General features: G+C 37.3%; 1 protein-coding gene across 23 annotated transcripts in view; it reads left to right on the top strand.

Moving 5' to 3' along the window:
• Positions 1-14,624, top strand: part of BTRC (beta-transducin repeat containing E3 ubiquitin protein ligase) — a 265,091-nt gene that overhangs the window by 166,292 nt on the left and 84,175 nt on the right. For all 23 annotated transcript variants that reach the window (XM_077125783.1, XM_077125773.1, XM_077125785.1 and 20 more), the window contains one exon: positions 10,255-10,344. In XM_077125783.1, the coding sequence (XP_076981898.1) occupies positions 10,255-10,344 (90 nt within the window). The remainder of the gene's footprint in view (positions 1-10,254; positions 10,345-14,624) is intronic.

A 14,624-nucleotide genomic window follows, 5' to 3' on the forward strand; every position in this document is an offset into this window, starting at 1 on the left:
CTCTCCTGATATACGGGAGACCTGGGTTCGATTCCTGGCCCATGCACTACCCCCATCCCGCCCCCCCCACAAAAAAAAAACCTCAACAAAATGGTGCTGCAATAATGGGATAATCAAATGGAAAAAGAATGATATGTGATCCCCATCATACAAAATATATATATATATATCATCTAATAATTCAGCAGTCATACTCATTTGTTAAACCTTACCTTTTCTGTATAACTCCACTGTCACCTTTGATCCTTCTCCCACTCTAAAGGGGTATTTAGACTATGCCCATTGTAAATTTTTCATGTTAGAAGGGGCTGCTGATAATATGGGATGGGGGATGGAACTAGTTGATGTTCTGGAGAGGCTGGCTCCTCTGCATTTGAGGACTTATCTAGTCCAAGGACCCATCTAGAGGTTGTAGGTTTCTGGAAAGTTACCTTAGTGCATGGAACCTTTGTAGAATCTTATATATTGCCCTAGGTGTTCTTTAGGATTGGCGGGAATGGTCTTTCTTGGGGTTTGTCAGACTATGAAAGGTAGCAATGTCTAACTGAAGCTTGTGTGAGAGTGACCTTCAGAGTAGCCTCTCGACTCTATTTGAACTCTTTCAGCCACTGATACCTTATTTGTTACACTTCTTTCCCCACTTTTGGTCAGGATGGCATTGTTGATCCCCTGGCATCAGGGTCAGGCTCATCCCTGAGAGTCATTTCCCATGCTACCAGGGAGACTCACCCCTGAATGTCATGTCCCATGTAGGAAGGAGGACAATGATTTCACTTGCAGAGTTGGACTGAGAGAGAGAGAGGCCACATCTGAGTAACAAAAGAGGTCCTCCAGAAGTAACTCTTAGGCCTACTTAGAGGTAGGCTAAGCTTCTCCACTACATATATAAGCTTTGCAAGAGCAAGCCTCAAGATCAAGGACTTGACCTATTGATTTGGGTTTCCCTGTGTTTGACACAGTATCATTGGTTTCCCAGTGGTAAAGTTTAATAGTTTCATGCTTTTCTCCCATCCTTCAAGGGACTTAGCCAGTACTTTTTATTATCTGCTTAATATATTCTGGGATGTATGCAGGCATTACATTAAACTATACAGGATTAAAGGCCCTTATTCTTATTCTGGGCTCCCTGTGTTTGGATTGTTTAAATGGTCTATCCAGACAGGTTGACTAAGATGATGTGCTATAGAAAATTTAGGTTCTGAACAAAAGAAATCTTTCCTCCTTTGGTCTCAAAGAGTAGGTTAAGTTCTAAAATACAGACAATGTCTTCCTTACCCCTGTATTCTGAGTTACGTTACTCCTGACCTGATCAACTTGGTTCTTATCTCTAAATACGTGCTTATGCATATATAAAACAGCCTCTCAAAATCCGGAAAGCTTGCAATCTAGGCCCCAGTTTTCTTATAAGTATTTTCTGAATGTGACCATACAATATTTGCTCATTTGTTTCTGGCTTATTTTGCCTCACCGAATGTCCCACAGTTTCATTCATAAGGTTGTACACCACACAACTTTGTTCCTTTTTGTAACAGCACAATATTCAATCATATGTATACACCATCTTTCATCAATCTACTTCTGTCAGTGCATCCTTCAGCCACCTCCATTCACTGGGCATCATGTATAAAGTCCAAAGTCAGCAGTCCATCAACACTCTTAATTTTAGATAATTTCATTGTTCCCAAGAGAAAGATAACCAATAAACATACCTCACCAAATAGAAAATCCAAACCTCCCCTTAACTCTTGTCCCTCCCCCTGTTATTTACCCCTGGTGTTGCTGTGGTATTGTTGGATGTTTTCCTGTAAACAGCCCGTAGCATGCAATAGCAGTTTTTCCCCCATACCTCGAAATTATGCCCTTTTTGTACAAGATTCATACCTTTGAAGTATTTCATGCAAGAACTTATTTATATTTGTAGTGTTAATCAGTGGGACACATGAGTCTATTCAACCCCTTTCAATCACATTCACCTTCATGGTAATATTACTTATAGTAATATAAGTAATATAAGTAAACTAGTGAACCACCTTCACGTCTATCTATCCCCTTACATTTAAGTTTAAGCTCTTTAGCTAACCGTTCACCCATCTCTAGCCTCCATGTATCTTTAGGTCTGCTATAATTCTGTATTTTAAGCCTCTGATTTTACCTTTACCATGGACATAAAAGTAGAATCATACATACAGTAACTCTTATTTTGTGTCTGGCTTATTTCACTCAGTATTATGTCCTCAAGGCTCATCCATCTTGTTGTGTGCTTCAGGACATCATTTTGTCTTATTGCTACATAATATTCTATTGTATGTATATACCACACTTTGTTAATCCACTCGTCTTTTGATGGGCAGTTGGATTGTTTCCATATTTTAGTGATTGTGAATAGTACTGCTATGAACATCAGTGTGCAAATGTCTTCGTGTGCTTTTTAGCTGTCTATATTTGCTCTTCAGAAAAATGCCTATTCATAACTTTAGCCTATTTTATAATTAGGTTGTTTGTTCTTTTATTGTTGAGTTGTCTGATTTCTTTATGTATATAGGATATCAAACCTTTATCTGATGTGTGATTTCCAATTATTTTCTCCCATTTAATTGGTTGCCTCATCACCTTTTTGACAAAGTCTTTTGAGGCACAGAAGCATTTGATTTTGAGGAGTTCCCATTTATCTAGTTTTTCTTTTGTTGCTTGTGCTTTGGGTGTAAAGTTTAGGAAGCTACCTCCTATTACTAAGTCTTGAAGATGTTTCCTATATTTTCTTCTAGGACCTATATATGGTACTGGTTCTTATATTTAGGTGTTTGATCCACTTTGACTTAATTTTTGTATCGGGTGTAAGGTAAGGGTCTTCTTTCATTCTTTTGGCTATTGATATCCAGTTCTCCCATGCCCATTTATTGAAAAGACTAATTTTTCCCAGTTCAGTGGATTTGGGACCCTTGTCGAAGATCAGTTGACCATAGATTTGGTGATCTATTTCTGCACTCTCAATTTGATTCCATTGGTCCATACTTCTGTCTTTGTGCCAGTACTATGCTGTTTTGACCACTGTAGCTCTATAATAAGTTTTAAAATTGGAAAGTGTTAATCCTCCCACTTCATTCTCATTTTTTAGGATGCTTTTAGCTATTCAGGGTTTCTTTCCCTTCCAGATGAGTTTGGTAACTAGCTTTTCCAAGTCCTCAAAGGTAGGTTGTTGGAATTTTGATTGGTACTATGCTGAATCTGTTCCTCAATTTGGGTAGAATTGACATCTTAACTACATTTAACTTTCCTATCCATTAACAGGGAATGTCTTTCCACATATTTAGATCTTCTTTGATTTCTTTTAGCAATGTTATATTGTTTTCTATGCACAAGTCCTTTACATCCTTAGTTAAGTTTGTTCCTAGATGCTTGATACTTTTAGTTGCTATTTTGAATGGATTTTCTTAATTGAATCCTCAGTTAGGTCATTGCTTGTATATAAAAACATTACTGATTTTTGCACATTAATTTTTGGTGTTTTTTTTTTTTTTGCACATTAGTTTTATATCCCGTCACCTTGCTGAATTTGTTTAGTAGCTCGAGTAAGTTTGTTGTAGATTTGTCAGGATTTTTCAAGTATAGTATCATGCCATCTGCAAATAATGAAAGTTTTACTTTTCCCTTTCCAATTTGGATTCATTTTATTTCTTTTTCCTGCCCGATTGCCTTCCTTGAACTTCTAGTACAATGTTGAATAATAATGGTGACAGAGAGTATCCTTCTGTTGTTCCCAGTCTTAGGGGGAAAGCTTTCAGTCTCTCACCATTGAGTATGATGCTGGCTGTGGGTTTTTCATATATACCCTTTATCATATTGAGGAAGTTGCCTTTGAATTCCTACCTTTTGAAGTGTTTTTATCAGAAAAGGATGTTGAATTTTATTGAATGCTTTTTCAGCATCAATCGAGATGATCATATAATTTCTTCCTTTTGATTTGTTAATGTGCTATATTAGTTGATGTTCTTGTGGTGAACCATCCTTGCATTCCTGATATAAACCCCACTTGGCCATGGTGTATAATTCTTTTAATGTGTTATTGGATTTGATTTGCTAGTAATTTGTTGAGAATTCTTGAATCTGTGTTCCTTAGGGAGATTGGCCTGTAGTTTTCTTTTCTTATAGCCTCTTTACCTGGTTTTGGTATTAAAATGATGTTAGCTTCATAAAATGAGTTAGGTATTGTTCCTTTTGCCTCAATTTTTGAGAAAAGTTTGAGCAGGACTGGCATTGATTTTTTCTGGAATGTTTGATAAAATTCCCTTGTGAAGCCGTCTGGCCCTGGGCTTTCCTTTGTAGAAAGATTTTTGATGACTGATTGAATCTCTTTATTTGTGATTGATTTGTTGAGATCTTCTGTTGCTCCTTGAGTGAGTATAGTTTGTTCGTGTGTTTCTAGGAATTTGTCCTTTTCACCTAAGTTGTCTAGTTTGTTGGCATATAGTTGTTCATAGGATCATCTTAGGATTTTTTAAAATTTCTTCAGGGTCTATGGTAATGACCCCCACCCCCACCCCTCATTTCTGATTTTGTTTATTTGCATCCTCTCTCTTTTTTTCTTTGTTAGCCTTGCTAGCTGTCCATCAATTTTATTGCTCTTCTCAAAGAACCAACTTTTGATTTTATTGATTCTTTCTGTTGTTCTTTTGTTCTCCCATTTATTTAATTGTGCTTTAATCTTTGTTATTTCTCTTCTGTTTGCTTTGGGGAGTTTCCTGTTCTTTCTTTACTTCTTCCATGTGAGCAGTTAAAGTCTTCCATTTTTTTGCTCTTTATTCTTTTTTAATTAGACATTTAGGACAATAAATTTCCCTCAGTACAGCCTTTGCCTTATCCCACAAATTCTGATATGTTGTATTCTCGTTTTCATATTTCTACAGATAGCTACCAATTTCTCTAGAAATTTTTTCTTTGACCCATTATTTAATCTCTATAAATTTGTGAAAGTTTTCTTCTTTGGTGGTTCTTGAGTTCCAGTTTCATTCCATTATGATCAGAGAAAGTGCTTTGGATAATTTCAGTGTTTTTAAATTTATAAACACCTGTTTTGTGCCCCAGTATATGATCTATCCTGGAGAATATTCCATGAGCACTAGAGAAGAATATATATCCTGGTGTTTGGGGATGTAATGACCTATATATGTCTGTTATATCTAATTCATTTATCAGATTGTTTAAGTTCTCTACTTCCTCGTTGAAGCTCTATCTGGTTGTTCTGTCAATAAAGGAGAGTGGTGTGTTGAAGTCTCCTGTTATTTTTGTTGAAACATGTCGCTCCCTTCAGTTTTTTTTTTTTAATATATTTTTTGGATTTTTTATTTTTGTTTTTATTTTTTTCTCTATATTATCATTTTATTTCTTTTTCTGTTGTCTTGCTATTTCTTTTTCTAAATCGATGCAAATGTCCCTTCAGTTTTGCCAGTGTTTCTCTCATGTACTTTGGAGCTTTTTGACTGGGAGCGTAAACATTTAAGATTGTTATTTCCTCTTGGTGAATTGTCCCTTTTATTAATATATAGTGGCCTTCTTTGTCTCTTGTGATGTCTTTACATTTAAAGTCCATTTTGTCTGATATTAGTATAGCTACTCCTGCTTTCTTTTGGTTATAGCTTGTGTGGTCCATCTTTTTCCATCCTTTCAGTTTCAATCTATTTGTATTTTGTGTCTAAGATGAATCTCTTATAAACAGCATATAGGTGGATTATATTTCTTAATCCATTCTGCCAATCTGTGTCTTTTAATTGGTAAGTTTAGTCCATTAACATACAAAGTTATTACTGTAAAGGCTTTTCTTGAATCCACCATCTTATCCCTTGGATTTTATTTGTTAGATCTATATAGTCTTTTCCCTCGTACTCATTTTATCCTTTAAGTTACCCTTATTTGTACTCTTCAATTCTGTGCCCTCCAGACCTCTCTCTTCTGTCTTTTTTTTTTTTACAGCTGGCAGAACTCCCTTTACCTATTTCTTGTAGGACCGGTCTCTTGTTGACAAATTATCAAGTGTTTGTCTTTGAAAATTTTAATCTCTTCCTCACTTTTGAAGGACAATTTGGTTGGGTACCGAATTCTATTTGAAATTCATTGGGCTTCTTTGATTTGCATATTTATATCTTTTATACAGGTTGGTGTGTTTTCCCCCATTATATCCTCAACTAATCTTCCTAGCCCTTTTCTCTTCTCCTTTTGGGACACTGATGAGTCTTACATTTGCGTGCTTTGTTTTGTCTATCATTTTCCTGAGATCCAATTCAAATTGTCCCATCTTTTTTTGGCCATTTGCTATTTTGTGTGTTCTAAATCCGTTGTCCTATGCTCCAGTTCACTTATTCTGTCTTCTGCTTCTTCAAATCTGCTGTTGTGTATTTCTAGTATATATATATATTGGTATGAGTAGGCTCTCTAGTATATTTTTTATCTGGTCTGCAGCATCTTTCATCTCTGTGATATCTGCTATTATTCTATTTGTTCTTTTGTATTCCTCTTTATGTTCTTCTAGTGTCTTTTTCTTTTAATGGCTTTTTTTTAAATTGTAAAATACAACATATATACAAAAATCAGTAAAGTAGTTATAGAACAGATTTTAAAGTTTGGTATGGGTTACAGTTCCACGGTTTTTCGTTTTTTCTTCTACTTCTCCAAGACACTGGAGACGAAAAGAAATATCAATATAATGATTGAGCAGTCGTACTCATTTGTTAATCCTATTTTCTCTGTTAAACTCCTTTTTTTGTGAAAAATAACATATACAAAACACAAATTTCAAATTACATTGCAACAGTTAGTTGTAGAACAGATTTTAGAGTTTGATATGGGTTACAATTCCACAATTTTAGATTTTTATTTCTAGCTGCTCTAAGGTACTGGAGACGAAAAGAAATATCAGTATAATGATTCAGCACTCATATTCATTTGTTAAACCCAAACTTCTCTGTATAACTCCACCATCACCTTTGATTTTTCTTCCACTCTTTATCTTACAGTGTCTTTTTGATCACTTTTATGTCACTAGCCAACCATTGATTTTATTTAGAGGAGTTAGATGAACATCTTTGATCAGTTGTTCCAAAGTCTGTTTCTACTCCAGTGTTTTAATTTGGTCATTAGGCTGGGCTATTTCTGTCTGTATCTTCATATGCTTTGTGATCTTCTGTTGCCTTTGAGACATGTAAATATCTTGATAGGTTTACTTTGGAAGTTGATTTCCTTCAGTAGTGTAAAGCTTTGTATTTGGACACAAAGGTAGGACATGGTAGGAAGTGGATGGGGGGCTGCGCGGCTGCACTAGGGCTGGTGCACAGGCAAGATGTGGATGGGCACATGGAAGTTGTAGGTATCAGGATGTGGGGTGTGGGTCACAGAGGTCAGGGCACAGGGGTGGCAAGATACGGGTGTGTTCTTGCTCAGGAGGAGGGGTCCAGCGGGTATGTCGATGCTGGAGTGTACAGGAGTGGGGCAGCAGTTGTGGGGGTTGCAGGATGTGGGTCAGGGGCATGGGTACACAGGGCGGGGATGGGGCTGGGGTGCAAGCGTGTGCAGGGTAGGGGCTATGTGGCACAGCTGCCCTTGTGAGCACCTGCCAGGTGTAGGAGCAGGGCTCTTGTGCCAAGGGTGGGGCAAGGGCGTGCATGTGTCCAGGACATGGGGCCTCCATTCAGGGTTTGAGAGGTCGGTGCACATATGCATGGATGCCCAGTGCGTTGGATGTGGGTTGTGCATGTATGGTTTGGGGGGGTGAAGGGTGGGGAAGCGGTTGTCAGATTGGTAGGATGGGATTGTGCAACTGTGTGGGCTGAGGGTGGGTGTGGCCCAGGTATGAAGGTGGGTACCTACAGCCCAGATGCGTAGGTGAGTGTCTGCACCAGGTAGGGAGGGAGAGGTGGAGCTCGAGGGACAGGGCGTGGGTGCACAGGTCTGAGAAGGGGCGGGGTGAGAGTTGCACTTGTGTGGGAGAGGTGAGTTGGGCTGGGGCAGGGATGCGCAAGTGGGAGGTTAGAGCGGTGGCAGGATTCAGATGCGTGGGGTGTGGGGGGAGTTGTGGGCCTTGGGCGTGCATGGGTGTAGCATATTCAAGGACATAGCTTGACTTACTTCCTAGTCCCATCCCCCCTGTCCGTGCACTCCTGAGGGCTCCGGGCCTCCATTTGGAAAGAGGTGTTTTAGGCTGTTTGCACTAGCTGAATGGTCTCGGTTCTCTATGTCTCAATTCTTCAGCTTATGCAACCAGGGCCTCCAAATTGGGTAACTCTGGCTGAGCTAAATGACTCTGTTTCTTCATGAGAGCTACTCTCGCCATCGTGAGAGCTACTCTCTCCATCGCCATCATGCCTCAGTTGTGGCTGCCTCGTTTGCCTGTCATTATCTCTTTAGTTGCTCTTTATTTCTCCCTCTTTATTGTCTGAACATATATACAAACAGAAATCTTCCCATCCCAACCCCTCTCAAGCATATATTCAGTGGGATTAATTACATTCACAATGTTGCAGTACTTTTACTACCATCCATTACTGGAACTTTCCCTTCACCCCAAACAGAAACCCTAAACTTATTTTGCATTAACTCCCCATTGTCCCTGTGTCCTACTACTGGTAACCGGTGCTCTTTCCATCATTCTTTTGCTACACTCTTTGTGTTCATCTATTGCTTTCCTGCCTTTAATTCTTTGCCCATGTTTTCCTTTAACTCTTTGCTCATATTTAGGGCCGTTTTTTAAACGTCTTTGTCTGGTATGCCCTGAAGAACCTTTGGCCCTCCTTATTGATATATTTTTTAATGGATGGTTTCTCATACTTTAATTTTTCTCATGCCTGAGCTATCGCTTCCTGTTTCTTTGTTTTGTAACCTTTTGTTGAAATCTGGGCATCTTGATATTTTAATATGCTATCATGGGAATTTAGACTCTGAGGTATCTGTTCCTTAAGCGTGAATCCAGCTAGTATTATCTCAGAGCTTTCCCTGAATGCAGGAGCAGGCAGGATAAAAAAAAAAAGGATGAAAAAGAAGAAGGGAAAAGAAGAAAACTCCTTCATCAGACCTTGCCAACTGACCTATGCAAACAGTGCTCTACTACAGGGCTTATCCCAGACCAAAGTTTGGGGCTTCCCTGGTGCTTTCTGCACTTGGCTCTTGTCTTAGATATGCATGATTGGCTGTAGATATTTCCCTGTTACATGGTTCCAAATGTCCCCTCTTCCCTAGGAAACAGTTTCTTCATGGTCCCTAGCACTTTCCTGTATGTCCTACATCTGCAATCCCTTGTCCCAGGTAGCATGACTTGATTGCTCTCACCCAGCATTTTGTAGGAGAGCTTGGTGAGCTGCTTTTTATATACAGGGCATGTTCTGGGACTGTGAGTCCCCTGACTCACCACCAGTCAGATTGGACCAGACAATACATAAAGGTTCAGTCTGCTACACCTGGAACCAGTACCAGGGACCTGCACTGAGAGTGCAGACCAGCTCCCTGCTGAGCCATTGAGGGGTGGAGAGAGAGAGGGGTGGAGAAGGGGCCAGTCAGAGGGCCCGAAGATGGTACCACTTTTAAAGGGGCTTTTCCTTGAATCAAGAACACAGCTCCACTGTTTTCTGGAGCTTTGAGAAAGATATTTTTGTCAGAAGTTGCTGTTTTTTCAAAGCTTCTCTGGGGCCATTGAGTCCTGTAGCATCTCACTCCCCCATCTTGGTCCCAGAGAAGGCATTTTGTTTTTTTTCTTAGGTCCTGCCCTGCTCTCAATTTTAAAGAAAAAAATCAAAGGTTAATATATTTATCCTTGTATTGTGAGATTCTTTCAAAGATTTCATAATTGATTTTAGAATCATTTTATTCTGTATAGTCTGAAAATTTTTTATCCACTGTTCTGAATAAGGTGCATGTCCTCTCAGGTCTTGATATACTTTCAGGTGTTGATTTTGAAGGATTAGAAGGATAAACAATAAAAATATACCTTTTGTCAGAATGTTAGTTACTGTATTTTAAATAAAACTAAGTTCTTTCGTGAAAAAATCTACATAATGAATACCCTACCTTCCATACCACCAGTCAAGCAGCTCTGCTCACATGGTTGTCATGGGTATCATTGGCCCTTATGGGGTTTCACTTTCTTGTCCCTCAGGCCTCATAAATCTGGAATTTATAGATAGGATCTATTTTTGCATTCATTTTGAGAATTCAAAAACTGTGTGTGGCAGTATTTCAATATTTAAACCTGTTTCTAAAAAATTCTTTTTACAGACTTACAACGGTTGTGCCAGACTCTGCTTAAACCAGGAAACAGTATGTCTAGCAAGTACTGCTATGAAGACTGAAAACTGTGTGGCTAAAGTAAGTAATAATAATGCCCATCATTGTATATTATACTGTACGGTAACAGTGTTTTATCTGTAGGCATCTTCACTCCATTATTGCTATTTAAGACCAGGATTATGTATATTTAAAGAAAGAGTAACAAAGGAATCATTTTCTCCAAAGTAGTTTGTAATTTGGATTTTCTTTCTCTTCAATTACAGCAGCACCTTTTGATTATTATTCTGGTCACACTTTAAACTAATTCACATTTGGTGCTTGATACTAGTTATGGATTGTCACAAATCAGTAAGATTGTGTAGGATAAGTACAATTGTTTTTCTAAGTTTATTCATGGTTTTGAAATACAATAAAGCATAGAATACACCATTACAAGGATTGTGAAACATGCTAAAGAAAATAGAATTATTATATTATTATTATTATTATTATGTATTGAGTAGCATCTGATATAAATATTGCTTGTGGTGACCTTTTGTGTTTTTTGTGCATGGTCCGGGAATCAAACCTGGGTCTCCCTCACGGAAGGCAAACATTCTAGCCACCAAACTACCCGTGCACCTTGCTTGTGGTGATCTTGATCTGAGTAGACAAGTATGTTTAGTCATGCATTTCAACTACCTTTTCTCATGCTTTGTGTGTCATATTTATAGCTTTGTTACAAAGATAATCTAAAGTATTAGAGATCTAAGGTGTTGCAACTATAAGTCACATTATCCTATGATTTCTCATTACTTGAGAAACTTGACCTAAATTTAGAAACGGACATTTTGATTATTTCAGAAGTGAGTAAATTTCTAGTAGTGTTCTGTTCCTAGAGTTTACTTTAAATATCTGCAACTTTAATTACTTTAGTTTAATCCTGTTTATTATATGCCCAGGCCCCTCAGTTACTATTATTATTAGAGCCAGGAGATGGTGTTTTGTAGCCACCATCCTCTGCTACAAAAATGCAAGATAGGAATCTTTATTATTTTTATTTTATTTCTTAAAACATGGAGTAGTATCTGTGCCTAGACTGTCAACTAAAAATGTATCATATAAAATGTATGATGGTCCCTATAAAAAATGACTGAACTAATTAAAAATTACAGTTAAGAAAGAGTTCATCAGTTGTGTCTCTTGAATTTGAATGTCTTAATAATTGCTATGAAATATTAATAGTATAAATTATAAATACATATTTTTGTCATTTACTATAGCTAGGTAATGTTGTTTTATATCCAGCATTTGTGCATGAGGAAGTAGGGGGACAGCTATTTGAATCTTTCCAAATATGCTGCTCTCAGTTTCATCAACTTCTGGCTAAAAAGGTAAAATCTTAGCATGAACACCGATCCAAGGACAGGGTGACGATAATGAGTTTCATTGAGAGCTGGCCAAGTGAGCATCTGTTCCTTTTGTTTTCTCCATACTTTGTAAGCAGGATCTCTAAGCTACATAGTTATATCGGTGTATATCTATACGATATGTGCTTTTTATCCTCCTGCACTCCACTTCAGTAGTGCATGGCTAGAAATCTTCTGGCATCTGGCATAATGGCATAATTTCTTTTATGCTCTTGGGTGAGGAAATAAGTTTACTCATTGCTGCTCATCAATCTGTTTCACTTGCTCCCAGATGGTGACCCTCTCACCCCATTCTTGCTTATTTTAACATTATTCTGACATCTATATCCTTCCATTGTTCCCTTAAATACCCTAACTTCATAATGATTTCTATCGTGTCATATTGTAAACCACCTAACTTGCTGGTTCCATTTATTGGCCTGGATCCTGTCTTCTAGTTTACTTCTTCAGATTTGAGCCAATAATCAGTTGATAGCTGGCAAATGAAAATACATAGCTGGAAAAATTTCTTTCCTAAAACAGCCTCTAGTGTGGTCCCAAGAACATGGAAATACTGGCAGTTTTCCTGTTTATTTACATGTATTATATAGTGTCTCATGGTCCCATAATGTTTCTACTGGCCTCATTTATTGCTTGACCTTTGAAAGGTAAACACTTGCCATTATTTTTTTAGGTCTTCAAGCTTGTCCCCATTTCCTGTTACTCACCTTTTGCCCCAGCTGAATAGTTTCATCTGCTACAGTAATTTTTAACTTGGTTTAAGTATCTATGTTGATTCAGATTGTGTACCAATGTGGCCTTGAATGTGCATCCCATCTCCATTTGAAAGCAACCATAACATACTGATATTAACCATTTTTGTCTTCTATTTCATACAACTGAATTTTGATAAGAGTAACTTGAGTTTGAATGGAGATACTAATTATATTCTAAAATCTTATTATTGAGTACTGTTTATATGAGTTTTACAGAAGACATTAATATCAGTTATTCCCTTTAAAACAGCAATATTGTTATGTTCAGACCCCTGTAGTACATTGCATGTGACTGATCTTTGCCAGAATTGTCATAGTCTCCCAATAGCTCTGTGAAAAGCTATTTGTCCTTTTTAGGATACTAGAAAACAAAGCTATAAAACAATAAATAATTTCACTACAGCCACCCTAGTTGACAATAATCTTCTAAATCTTTAACTTGAAAATGAGGACTAAGAAAATATTTTGAAATAAAAATGTGGGAGTGGTCATTTTATCAGTATAACTCAATCCAAATTATATTTAGAGGCACTGAAATGTCTTTTATTTTCTTCAGAAGCCCCCTTTCTTACTAATTATAGCCCTATAGTTCATGAGATTTGTGTTTGGAACATGATGAGCTCTGTATTTATTGTAGCTTTAAATGGACAGTCATTATTGACTGTCAACTTAGTCTTTAAAATCCATAATTACATTGGGCCTAATTATCAACCTTCATGATGCTTTTTAATTGGTGAGGAAAGCTAACTGGAAAACTGAAGAGCATTAATTAATGTCTTATGTTATCTTTTTACTGACTTCAGTAAAATATTGCTGAAAATTTTGGTTTAAGCTTCAGGCTTTTTCCTAATTTACCTTTACACCCACACTTACAGATACATACATATACCCAAACATATACAGTTAACATTGAATTTTTTGCACACATCTACCTAGATTCTTGGCCTAGATAGAAGTTCTGCCTCTTTGTGATTGGGAAATAAACTCTTTCAGTAGTCCTTTGTGCATGGGCTTATTTTGGTGGTTGTTGTTTGTTGTTAATGTTTTTTACTTGAGATTGAGAATCTGTTTGCAACTGACGGAGACAGAAAAATGTGATGTTTCTTTCCACTCAACTCCAGATTTTGATAGAAGACTTGTTTTATTTATTTCCAAAATTATATCCGCAGGAAACAAGCTGTTTAAATTCAGATTATGCTGAAGCAAAATGGTCCTGGTATGAGAAGCAACGTGCTGTTTTACGAGCACAGAGTCCCTTTTCTCATAACTGATTGATAGTAAATATTTTCCTGAAGAATTATTGCCAACCATGAACAGTGCAACTGTTTCACTTTTTTTCTGTGCTACTTGCTGTACCAGCCATTGTCGGTAATTAAGATCTACAATTCACAATGCAGACGTTTGCACTTCCTCTGGGTCTGCGCATTTTATAAGGCATTTCAGCTGTTCAGAGTTTCTTTTGAGTTTTAAACTACATGTTAACAGGCTTCTTTAATATACTGTTCCACAAGTAGCATGTCAGATGGTCCATTCTTCACACAGGCACCTCTATCAAGTTTAAACTTTAGCTTCGTGGTGAACATACTAAGATTTAACCATATAACTGAGGCTGAATCCGCTGGGAAAACTCTGAAAAAGCATGTTACGTGTTAGGTTTATTGCTGTTTCAAAAAGGCAGGAATGAAATTCAGAAGTAATTTTTTTTCTTTTGTCTTTAAATGTTCACATGAATTTGGTGTGTTAATGAGGGTTACAGAAAGGTTCTGTGAAATACATAGTAAAATTACTTTTCCAAGGTCACTTTGAATTAATAACAGAATAACAGAATAAATCCATGTTATAGACAAGAGTTTGCATGTTTGTCAGATTAAAGATGCAAGAATACATTTCCTTCTAGAAGTGTTTGATATTTAAGAATACAGGCATGGAGCACCAAAATGGATCAGCAGATTGCTTGCACATTTGTTGTGTAATCAGCTTCAGGAACCCTAAGTAGCATATGCTATTGGGGAGAAAAGTATAAACAGGAATTCTGGTTTGCATTACAATTGGTAGAATTCAAAGCCATTTGAAACAAAAAGAGAATTAATTGTAAAAAATGTTGAGACCCCAGCCCAGAATGTTCATGAATTACGCCCCAGAATCAGACTAACCGCTTGCAGTCTTCTTGTTGCCGACACTCATTGTTAAACAT

This window comes from Tamandua tetradactyla, chromosome 13 (genome assembly GCF_023851605.1).
Source record: "Tamandua tetradactyla isolate mTamTet1 chromosome 13, mTamTet1.pri, whole genome shotgun sequence".
In the NCBI taxonomy this organism is placed as follows: Eukaryota; Metazoa; Chordata; class Mammalia; order Pilosa; family Myrmecophagidae; genus Tamandua; species Tamandua tetradactyla.